At 43.0% G+C, this 12,498-nt stretch overlaps 1 protein-coding gene across 1 annotated transcript; it reads left to right on the top strand.

Moving 5' to 3' along the window:
* LSM8 (LSM8 homolog, U6 small nuclear RNA associated) lies at positions 791-5,554 on the top strand. The gene is made up of 4 exons (XM_021384838.1): positions 791-945; positions 1,688-1,728; positions 2,668-2,795; positions 5,298-5,554. The coding sequence occupies exons 1-4, from the start codon at positions 915-917 to the stop codon at positions 5,386-5,388; spliced, it is 291 nt and encodes a 96-aa protein (XP_021240513.1). The 5' UTR covers positions 791-914; the 3' UTR covers positions 5,389-5,554.

Genomic DNA, 12,498 nt, shown 5'->3' with positions numbered 1-12,498 from the left:
TGAGTATGATGTAAGAGAATAGCTTCTCTACTTTAAAGAAAACAATACACCTATTGAAAAATAAAATCTACAGAGTATTTTTACAGTTGAAAGGCGGATGTGCAGAAGTCAGGGGACACAGAACTGAGACACGCTAATCAACACTGTTTTCTCCAAATTCATGCCTGCATCTTTTGCTCCATGATCTTTCTTTTCAATAGGATTCCATCCGTTAGTGAGAACAAAGGATGACACCTCACTCATGTCGTTATTGAGAGTTTCAACTACAGAGTGGGGAATAAAATAGACAACTCTGAATATCCACTTTATGTTTTAAATGCCTGACAATACTTTCCAATTATTAACAGATACACTGTGTTTCAAATAAACAAAGATTTATGAAGCGCTCAAATGCAACCACCCAAAATCAACATAATCAGAAACAGCTGTGCTTCAGGAGGGACATTGGTCTCCCGAGCCCACAACACAGCCCCAGTCGCTGAGGACGTAACTCTCCCCCCCCACCCTCTCACACCCGGTGACAGGCGCGACGTAACACACTGCTGCGCTCCCACCCGTCTCCCTACGGACGGAGCCACGCGCCCCCGGGGGAAGGACAGCCCGGCGCCCCTCAGCGCCCTGCACTTGGTACAGCCCACTCGCCCCGCCCCGCCCCATTCCCCATAGGGCTCTTCCTTGAACTGCGCGCGCCCTTTGAAACCCAGTCCCGCCGCGGCTCCGCGCGTGCGCAGTGGCTAGAGAGGGCTCTTCCCGCCCTCCTGCAGCGGTCATGCGGCTGCGCAGAGGGCGGAGCGTCATCGGCACACGACGGAAGCGATGCCGGAAGTAGTTCTGCGAGCGGTGCCGGAAGTAGTTCTGCGAGCGGTGCCGGGAACGTTGCTGCCGGTGCGAGGCCAAGCGCGGGAGCCGCCGCCATGACCTCAGCCCTGGAGAACTACATCAACCGTATCCTTCCGCCGCACGGACGGTCTCCTGCCTCGCCCTCGCCGAATGAGGGGAGGCTGGGAACGGGTTGGCGGTACCGCGCGGCCGTGCCGCATCGCGCTGCTCGGGGCTCCTGTGGTTGGTGGCGGACAGAAGGGGAGATCTGAGAGGGCCCGGTAGCCTCCAGTGCTGCCCGCATGTTTGTTTCTTGTAATGCTGCGGTGAGGAGCGAGATCCACAGTGGGCCTGGCCCCTCGTGGGGCATGTAGCAGGTGTTTAGGTATTAGTTCAGGTGTTAGTTTAAGTATTTAGAATAATAGATGGGTAATCATCAGACTGTGAAAGGTAGAGCTTCATAATGCGGGGGTGTGGAGTGCCAGAGTCAGGATCCACACTCCTGGGCTGTTTTTAAGCTCTTAGTCTGAAATTGCTGTCTATCTTGTTAATAAAACTGTTTTCATTCCTGTTCTGGGGCGGTGCAGTTAATCATGGGAAGAGTTGAACTCAAAACTGTAGTCTGCTTTTGTAATGTTTGTGTTTGTATACAGCTCTGCATATCTAGGGGAAGTGAAACTTTGAAGGAGGTTGTCAAGACTTGTTGTCAAATATGCCTAATAAGCATAGGGGGGTGTTGTTTTTTGTTTTTAAAGGCCTCTGGCAGGCTTTTCTGACTCCTTCGAACTTATGTCATGTTAATGTTACAGAAAATGTTAATGATTCTATTTCAGATATCTCTAAATGTTTCCTTAATGAACTCTACCAGGTACTGTTGCGGTAATAACTTCTGATGGAAGAATGATTGTGGTGAGACATTTATTTTGGGGAGGAGAAGCAGGGCCTTAAGGCACTTAGTGGTTTCTTGGGAGGATTGGACAATTTCACAGCGAGAGCCTCCCTTCTCTTGCCCTTCTCCCAGCTTTTATGGCTGAGTGTAACATCATGCAGTGTGGCATAGCCCTTGGTCAGTTTGTTTCAGTGCTCTGTGCCTTGCTACCCCCGGCCTGCTGGCCTTGGGTGGCTTGGAGGATGCCTTGGTGCGATGCTGGTGCTGCTTAGCCACGGCCAGAGCATCGGGGTGCTATCAGCACTGTTACAGCTCCAAGTGCAGAGCACAGCCCTGTATGGGCTGCTGTGGGAAAGGTTAACTCCAGCCCAGACACACCCAGTAAAATGAGCTTAAATTTCATAATCTGGTAAATGACACAAATCAGTTTTCATAATTTTTCTAAAGTCATGTTGAAGTAGCACACAAATTCTTCATTTTTGTTGAGCGCTGTTGTGGAACCAAGCTAACCTCCTTTAAAGAGACGCTACTTAAAATTGCATGTTGAAAATGGTTTCAGTACTGTTCAGCACGTAAGAATCTAACTTTTCTGTTCCTTGACTTTATTTTTAACATTGGATTTCTGGAAATTTCCATACAAGGAAGACTAAAACCTGTAAAATCAGTTGTCTAGAGGACCTAAATAAAACTTTGTTATCTCTCATGCTAAATAATGCAGCTGTTAGTATGAATGCTCAGTAGTGAATACAGATACTTTCTGATTAAATTGATTACTATTTTCAAAGATTTCTTCTCCAGCTGTTTGTGTGTAAGACTAACATTAAAACCTAAACAGCGCATCTGTTCTCTAGTACCTTAATGTTGCCACTTTGCTATTTAAGATATCACTGAGAGCAAAGATATAAATTTAAAAGGCAGTTGGAGAACTTTCTTACTGTGTGCTTTTATTTTCCCCTCAGGGAACCCTCAAAGGTTTTGATCAGACCATTAACTTGATTTTGGATGAAAGCCATGAACGAGTGTTCAGTTCTTCACAAGGAGTTGAGCAAGTAGTCCTGGGATTATACATTGTAAGAGGTGATAATGTGTAAGTAGAGCATGCTTTTGTTTAATCCAATTAAAAAATTCAGTGTGTGCATATATATATATTTACATGCATATGCAGTCATGTATCTTTATGCATTTTGGTGACTAGGCATCTTATATCTTTCTGTCTGTGGATAGCTTTGATAGAGATATCAAAGCTGAGGCATATGAAATATATAGCTGTGCTTTTGTTGCAAAAGCGATTGCACTGTGATGTTAAGATATTGTTGGTGTAGAATATCTGAGTTGTAAATTAACCAGATCACATAGTGATAGCAATGTGAGGAAAGGGTCAATATGAAGGTCAGCATTTTTCTTTCTTTTGTCTTGGCATGTGTAGATGAACTTCATGCCAATCTTTGAATGGCAGGGTCTGTCAACAGAGGAAGAGAGAGAAGAGTGAGCATGTGATAAGGCAGGTCTTACGTGCAACAGATCAGAAATCTGGTATACAAAGTTAACTTTTAATAGGATTTATTTAGGGACACTAAGGGAGAATTAAGATAAGCATTAAGGGAAAAGGGAATGCTCCGTATTCTAAAAAACGCTCAAAGGTTCAGGCTTGACAATGTAGCAACGAGATAGTTAAAGCTGGTGTAGTAGCAGATCGAAGGTGGGAGTTGATTTTTTTTATGTCAAAATGTCATAACACAGTGAGTGAAAAAGCTCATTAAATGCAGAGAAATGAAGAGCTGGTGTGTCAAAGGGATGGGGAGGCCACAAGAGTAGTGCAAAGAAGCTGTGGTAAATGGGCCTGCTAGGAAGATGAATTTTGCAGCAGCATTCTGAAAACAGATTTATTTATTTATTTTGTTCCTGGTCATGCCAGCCTAGGTAAGAATTTTCATTTCTAATTCCAAGGGATATTCATGGGAAATGTTGGGACTGAGGTTTATATCTAGGTGTCTATATCTAGCGTCATTGAGAAAACAGATTTTTTTTGGAAGGTCCTCATCACTTTTGACTTTACCCTTGTAGCAAAAAAAAAACACCCTACATTAAAAAACTGATCAACAAGCCAAGGTAGCAAACAAGCCAAAGTTTTTTTGTTACTACTTGATTTTTTTCACCATACCAGGCTGCCATGTTACTCAAATAGAGTCAAAACATTCTTTCATAGAAAATACTGTATATTTTTGGTATACTTAACAAATTCAGGAGTATATTCATTAGAAGGAATGATTCTGTATTCTTGCAAATACTAACATACCCATAAAGACGCATTTGGTGACTTTATAAGAGGGGAGATTGGGAAACTTTAACTTCAGAAAAGCAGACTTTGAGAAGGTAGGGAAGCTATTGAAAAATAAACAGGCAAGGGATAAAATATTGCTGGGTGTTCCAGTGTGGTTAAAGGTGCATACTAGAAGCTTGCAGTGAGTATGCACCAGCCACTCAGTATGTTTCAAAAGCAAGTGAAGATTGTTAAAAGGAGAAAGACTGTTGAACTAGGAAAAAATAGGGAATATATTTATGGTAGGTTTTAAAAAAAAAAACACAAAAAAAAAAACCCCAAAAAACCCACAACTTTATTAAGGATTCTGAAGAAAATCTGTTTTAAAAACAATCATCTTAAATGCATATGTGTTTTTGCTACTTCAGAAGCAGAAACTATGAAGCAGACATCAAAAGTGGTAGATTTTCTTTCTTTCTTTTATATCTAGGAGAATGAGATCTGATGAAAAATCTGTGTTTGTTGACATGTAATTTATGCTCTGATACAACAGCCAGTCTTTAAGGAAATGTTTTAAATTGAAAAGTTGTTTTGAAAAAGCTGTTAATGGTAATGTTGATCCAGGATCAGGTTTTCTTCATCCAAGAATTCTAAAGGGATTCAAATATAAAATTAGCATTCATGCTGTCAATACTTGAACGTTCAGTTGGTATAAGCAGTTTACATTTGTGTTGTCTTCGCTGCCAACATAGTGAAGATAAGTCAGTGATGGAATTGAGAAAGCTGTTTGGCATTCTGATCCACTAATCATCATGGGAACCTTGATACCTTTATGGAGATGTCTTACTCTTGGACTCAGTCTTGTCGTTGTCTCTGGCTAGTTCTTTGTAAATACTGATTAACCGGGAAGAAGAAATATTATTGATTATTGGAAAGACTATTAGAACAGCAGACATCATTGTGTCACTGCATAAATACCTGGTACGCCATGATCTTTAGACAGCTGCAGTGGGAAAACGCACAATGAGCAGAAGTCAGAATAACCAGAAGTATGAAATGTTATATGTCAAGGAAAATCTGAATAGTCAAGGGCTTTTCAGTCTGGGAAGGTCACAGCTTTTGCTACATTAGCGTCAGCTAATGTACATCAGCTACAGAGTTGGCTGATAGCTGAAATGGTATAATAAGGTGGGAGATTACCATGAAAATGTGAAGTTGAAGTGATAGAGCTCTACAATTAAATGCAAACAATAAAAATGAAATGAAGTCTTCACTTTCCAGATTTGCATCAGAGGATTTTAACAAATGATAACTTGTTTTTCATTACAGTGCTGTCATTGGTGAGATTGATGAAGAGACAGATTCAGCTCTTGACTTAGGGAACATTCGAGCAGAACCCTTAAATTCAGTTGTGCATTGAAAAGAAGAAAATGCACAGGGACTTTGTAAATCTTTGGTTGTACAGACCTATTTAACAATGTTCAACAGTTTTTACAAATTGTGCGTAACTTGTTTAGTCACCAGTTTTTTTATTATGAATATGTTGTAGTTTCACATGTAAATTAAAGTTTCTACATTTTACTAAACATGTTTTTGTTGAATTTACTTTGGAGATTTCATACTGTGTAATTTCACGGTAAAATATGTATTGGGAAATTCGAGTGATGTCAGGACAGGGGGCTGTGGTGTAGAGTTCAGAGAAGTTAATGCATCTCTGCTTACAGGCTGACCTAAACTTAGGTGCTAGATCGTTCTTCAAGGGAGTGAGAAAGGTGATTTCAGCCTCTCTTTCAGAAAGGACTGCTGACAAAAACTGGCAGTACAAAGCCCAAATAGGTTGATAGGCTGTGCTTTGTTGAACTGAATCTTCTTCATTGAGGTAGGCAAAGGATGGCCTGCTCGCAGGTCTGGTTAGGATTGTAGACAGCAACTCGGCGCTTCTCAGAAGCAAAGTTCTGTCTGACAGCTTAATCTGTCATCTGTGAAGTTTGGTTACCTACACATGTAAACAGCAGCAATGTTAAGATTATTTCTTAGTTTTCGATTACATTTAAATTTTGTTTCTGTTTCAACACCAGATTTGATTTCCATTTGATGCTCTTGGTTTTGGTCTGGGTTTGACCAAAGAGTGTGCTGGGTATGTTGGTGAAGGAATCAAAGACAGGAGGACTGGCCAAAGGGGGTTCTTCAAATCAAACCTAAGGCCCGCTACCCTTCTAAAAACTACAGAGATGAAATAGTAGCCTAATAAAATTAGGCTCTACAATGGATTGTTAGGTCTCTGCAAGGATATGGTACAGAGAAAGCACTCAAAAAAACTGTTAGATGCAGGAAGTTGCACTGTAACCATTCTGACACAGCATTTTTGTTCAATCAACCTGTGCTGCAAGTAAGCTATAAATAGGTCACCCATGAAAGTTAGTGATTTCTTGAAAAATTATTATGAAGTGAATCTGGCAAAAATAAATGGGATTGAAAGTAGAAAGTGGATATAGAAATATGGCATTGCATTAGTCTTAAAAAGAAAGCTAGAGAATTGGTCCCCAGAGGATGAGGAGGCTGAAAAGTCAAGTGTGATGTTTGTGTGTATGTCAACGAGATAAAGCTACACAGCAGCTAATGCAGCAAAATGGTTGAAGGTAGTGAAGAGAGAAAAGACAGAAGAACAGAATAAATGGAGCTTAATTTTGAGAGGAAAAGTTACGTACTCAGATGCTGGAAGAATTCTGGAAGAGGAAAAAGGGAACCACGAGCGATTATTGTGTTGGACAAGGCTATGCCTGCTGGTGTGTGCCACTTGGCTAGCTGCTAAGGTTCCCGTGGTTTCCCACTCTTTGTACAGATGTAGAAAAGAAATTGTTTCCTAGGAGATGACAAGTAGTATTTTTTGCAAAAGAAGTCTTTTTTTCTTGCTGGAGGGAGAAGTACTCAACAAAGAAGAACAGTCCCCTTCTCAGGCTTGAAGGTACCCAGTGAGTACTGACCACTGGTCTTATGACTGTCAGATGATTCCTCAGGGTACATGGAGAGCCCTACTGAAATACGAAAGAGGTGTCAGGTCACAGTGTTCTTGAAAATGCCTTTCTTGCCAAGAGCCAAAATCAAAAGTCTGATAAATAACAAGTAACTGAGTAAAATTCAACGTGTCCTTGCAGATTAACAAACTGATTTTACAAAACTGAGCAGGGCAGAGAAAGATGATGCTGAGGACGAAAGGAAGTAACACTGAATTGGAGGTAATCGTCACAATCCATTACGTTTCCTGCGTTGCCTGACGTTGGTCACTTCCTCCTTTTGTTTATTTAAAAGACATCTTAGAGTTAAAGGACAAACCTTGGCTAGCACTGGAAAAGGATGTCTCCAGTGAAACGAATGAGCTGGCTTATAAAAAGACGCGTTGATTTCATTTGGTGTGCATGAAGCAAAACAGAAGCTGTCTTTGTGGTCAGGTGCACATCAAACATGCTGAGAGAGATCTGGAGATAAAACAGGTGGTTTGTATGGTATATCCAGTACAATTCCATCAGTATACGACTGTCCCATCGAACATACCCGTTCTGTATGTGTGAACAGGTACTTCCCCACCTGTTAGCCTCTGCTGGGTGAAGCTGTGCACCACTGAGAATTTTATTCTGCAGGTTCATATGGAAATGATCCTAAATATCAGATTGGTGTTCTCAATGCCTTGGTGAGAGAGGATTTAGTTGATTCCATGGCTGACAGTTTATGGCTCGGTATTTGTCATGTTCCTTTAGGAATTATAAATGACAATGACCATGAAGGCACTTCTCAACAAAGTAAAAGCCTCTCAGAGGAGACTCAAACTCCAAATGTGAGTAATGCCAGTGAAACAAGATGGTTTGTGCTTGCAAGTTCTATTTTGTCCGTGGTATTCCTGAAAACATCTGCCTCTTTTGCATCTTTCAGGCTGTGGGTTTAAGGAGCCTCAGTGCCAACTATAGGACGTGCAAGCCAAGGAGCAGACAGCAGTAGCTCTGCCTCCGTGTCTGACGCCAGAGTATGCAACTTGGCTAATTTTAACTATTTTTATTCCTGCTTTCCAGTTGTGCACACTGCTTAGTGATTAGAACCGTGAAAAAAAAAAAATCCATGAGCTTACTTTGAGTGGGAGGGGGTTCCTCAGTCTCAATAAAGATCCAGAAAAGCTGTCACACCCATCAGCCTCAGCTGCCCTGTTGCTTGAATAAGGCATACTTTGTGTACCAGGTATTCACAGGCAAAAAATCCATGAAAGCTGCATGTGTCAAAAGGTGGGATCTGTGCAGACCAAGCCTTGAGCTGAGGTAGGGGTAAATTCTACCGGGTTTAGTTTAACTACGAAGGTAATAATGAGTCAGGTGTTTGCCTTGAAAATCCAGTACCTGCATGTGATATTCTCTGAAGGATTTCTTTTACAGTACTTTTTGCAGTAATTACATAAATGCTGACGTTTCTTCCAGTAGTAGCATCTTCCCTGAAGAAAATAAAGGCTCCCCTGACTAAGCCAGAAATCAAAGGTGCAAACAATAGCATTCAGATTTCTGCCAAGAGCCGCTTGCCTGCACTGCAAGCCTGACCTCATCCAGGCGGTAATACCTTCCTTCCTGGACCTCGCAGCACGTTCCAGGAACGGGGGGACTTGTGCTGAACAACGTGTTGCTGCTGTCAGTCTGACATCAGGAACACTGCACCCTGAATGGGTGCCAAGAAACATCACTCCCCGCTGAACTCCTCACCCTCCGCTTGCACTTCTAGGGAAATGGTGTTAGTTACTCACGGGGACACAAGTGCAGGAGGAGGGCAGTCCGTCTGCGATTTTTATTCTCTGGAACATCATTAGTGGCTGTTCCCCCCAGCTCCTCGTTATCATCGTTTTGTTTTCTACTCTAGATTTGTCTTTTCTTGACACCAGTGAAAATTTTGCCAGCAGTGATGATTACAGTGCATGACGTGGAAACTGGAATGGAAACTGTACAGGTGGAGAAATCAGACAGAGGTAGTGAAGTCCATCAAAAAAAAGGAAGAAGGGGGATAGCAACCTGCTGGAGGTGGACAAGATTCAGCTGGACAGCAGCGCTGACCAGAGCTGAGTTCTCTTGAACAGACACAACTACTGTGCATGTTACATTATGAGAAGCACTGGAAACTGGGAGAAAACATTCTCGGAATTATTCTCGGGCATTAGACTGTTATATGGAAGCTTCCTTTCCTGAAACGTGCTTCTTGCTTGAGATGGCTATGCTTAAATGTTTAAGAATTCTCACCTGTACAATTTCAATCTTCAGCTCAGCTTATGATGGAGATAGCAACCGGTATGCAGATAAACGCTGCAGTGTTTCTGCTAACGATTCGACCAGAGATTCTGGTGGGTTATGGTGAGCATCTGCACTGATGGAACCTGCAGGTGACACAGTGTCCTCAGCTGCAGGTGACAGGTGCCCAAAATTGCTTTAAAAGGCCAGCAAAACCACACAGCTATATGTAAGGGGAAAAAAAAAAAAGCTATTATTTCATCCTGTTTTTCCATTTCTGGTAATTAAAAACTCTTCTTACCAACTGCAACCCAAGTGCCGTTTTATCAGCACCATTGCACTGACACGTCCAGCTCACAGAGTGCTGTTTGGCAGCGAGGCGCAGTGCAGTGCTGAGCAGAAGCCACAGAGGAAGTGATTATGGCTGAGGAATTAATGCTGATTGAAAACGTGTGATGCTACAGAGGAAATACCACACAATAGGACCTCAGTTAGTTTGGAACTAGATTTCAAAAACAGGGCACATGAAAATGTAAACAGTCAATAGGAGCGGGACCCGCCTTTCTGCTAACAATCAGCTCATTAGCAGTAGAAGCACGCAGAATGATTTCCATGATTAAACCACAAGTGCAAAGTGCATGAACACGTGCGCTCATCAAATACACGGAAACTGCCTTCTTGCTTCTCACCATGTTTCTTCTACAGCTCGTCCCACCTCATCCTGGATGCACGTGCCGGGCACAAATGCAGGTTAAGTTTAGGAGCTGGAAACGCTCATGTCTTTGAAAAGGCAGCTTTATGATTCTTTCAATTAAAATTGTTAGGATCAGAGCGGAAACAGTCTTTGATGTGAAATGAAATAATTAAATTGTAACAACATTTAACTTTATCAGCTGTTTTAAGTGTTGATTGTTATGCAGGTACAGGGGACAGCTTCCTGTTTCATCCAAAGACTGATTTAATGTCTTGTGTAGTTCACATCGGTCAAGTCATTTGAGTTTTATGCTCAACTCCTGACTGTTGCTTTTTTTGATTAGTCCAGACAGGGCAGAAAACAGGAAGAAAGGCAATCTTCACTCTGGGGGCTGCACCATTTTATTTGTGCATAAGACACGTATGATTCTCTACAACCATGTCACGTAATGTGTGTAATTTTGGACTTGGTTCTGTTTGTCTTTTTTCTGAGCATCAGCAGAAGAGTGCAGCTGCCAGCAGAACTGCCTGCAGCTGAAAGGGAATTGCCAGACCTCCCCGCTTCTAATGTTTGGATCCAATGCACAGATAGGTCCAGAGCAGTGCAGAGCATCAGTCATTCCTGGCTGGCACATCGTCATCACAGGCCACTGAGCACCTGAACATCACTTACAAAAGTACCAAAGTTTCTATTGCATTCTGCCATGGGCCGCCTAAGCCTTAGTAACTGAGGAAGCCAGAAAGTTCTGAGATGACTCTTCTGCAGCACCAATAAAGATTTGTTCAGCGAAGTTAATCTGGACATAAGTACAGAAAAGACGCAAGAGCCAATCACAGAACTGCAGGGTTTGGAAGGGACCTCAAGAGATCATGGGAGTCCAACCCCATTGCTGAAGCAAGTACCCTACAATAGGTCACACAGGTAGGTGTCCAGATGGGTCTTGAATATCTCCATAGAAGGAGACTCCACTGTCTCTCTGGGCAACCTGTTTCAGGGCTCCGTCACCCTTCGCATAAAGAAGTTTTTCTGCATGTTTTTATGGAACTTTCTGTGATCAAGTTTTAGGCCATTGCTCCTTGTCCTATCACTACACACCCCAGAGAAGATCCTGGCTTCATCCATTTGCCTCCCCTCTCCCTTTTGATATTTATAAACATTAATCAGATTCCCCCTTCAGTCTTCTTTTCCCCAGGCTGAACAGACCCAGGTTACTCAGCCTTTCTTCATATGGGAGATGCTCCAGGCCCTTTATCATCTTTGTGGCCCTCTGCTGACTCCTTCTTGGAGATCTCTCTCTGTTTTGAATGGGGGAGCCCAGAACTGGACACGGTATTCTAAATGTGGCCTCACCCGGGCAGAGTAGAGAGGGAGGATCACCTCCCTTGACCTGCTGGCCACACACTTCTTAATGCACCCCAGGATACCATTGGCCTTATTGGCCACAAGGGCACACTGCTGGTTCATGGCCATCTGGTTGTCCACCAGAACACCCAGGTCCTTCTCTTCGAAGCTCCTCTCCAGCAGGTCATCCCCTAACCTGTACTGGTGTATGTAGTTATTCCTCTCCAGATACAAGACTCTACTCTTGGAAGAAAAGAAGGCATTCAGTATCACAAGCCTGCTCCTTGCTGCCAGGGAAGTGGCTGGAACCACTGAAAGCTGCCAGAGGAAGGACCCCAATTGCTCTGGCCCATTGATGAACCTCATGCCTGCACCTGTCAATGAGGCCTGAGCATCCTTTAAGTACAGCAAACTCTGCTGCAGGTATTCTTCCACCTGGCTCCTGTCCTGTACCAGCTGGAGAGAGCACGAAGGGCCACCAGAGGTTGTCTCCTGAAGGGATGGCCAGCCTTCTGCAGAAAAGGCCCCAAAGATCCCCAAGCATAGCCAGGTTTACAACAGAGACTTTACTTTTGGTTTCCTATTAATGCATCACCACTGAAGACCAGAAGGTGGTTCAGCACACCCACTAAAATCACACCTCTCCACACTTGTTTCAAGCATACACCCGTTAATTTTTATGATGACAAACCTTATGACGTCAAAGCCATTGAGATCATACTAGTGGCTGGTTGCCCCACTGCAGCTGCTCTCAACTCCTGTTAGGCTAGGTGCCAACACTGAGTTTCTGTGCTGCTTCCCCACCAGAGAAGAACTTCCCCCTCTCACTGACAACCAACAGCACAGAAGCATTTTAGGAAAAAAACTTAAACAGGTCAGATCTGAGTTTGCTAAAATAACCATGCAAAGTGAAGGCCATGACTACCTGCTTTCTCTGTGGAGAGATGTTAAAATTTACCAAAATGTGAGCTCCTCTTTGATCACTGTGGTGCAGGCCAGAGAAAATTCTTAACACCTTTGCTCTCAGCAGGCTACAAATTGATCAGCTCCCCATGAGATCCAAAGCTGTGGGATTTGCTAGCCTTTCATGACTACCAGAAGCTCGCCTACCACCTTCTGCTCAGACCACAGAAAGAATTACCCTAAAATGTAGTAGTCTGGAAAGTGATTGCTAGCAACACCTCAGCTCTAGTCCCTGATCTTTACGCAGTCATGCTTCAAGTACCCCAGGAAGAAAAGGACA

This window comes from Numida meleagris, chromosome 1 (genome assembly GCF_002078875.1).
Source record: "Numida meleagris isolate 19003 breed g44 Domestic line chromosome 1, NumMel1.0, whole genome shotgun sequence".
NCBI lineage: Eukaryota > Metazoa > Chordata > Aves > Galliformes > Numididae > Numida > Numida meleagris.
Note: the sequence above shows the minus strand (reverse complement) of the source record. Positions and strands in the feature narration are given on the sequence as shown.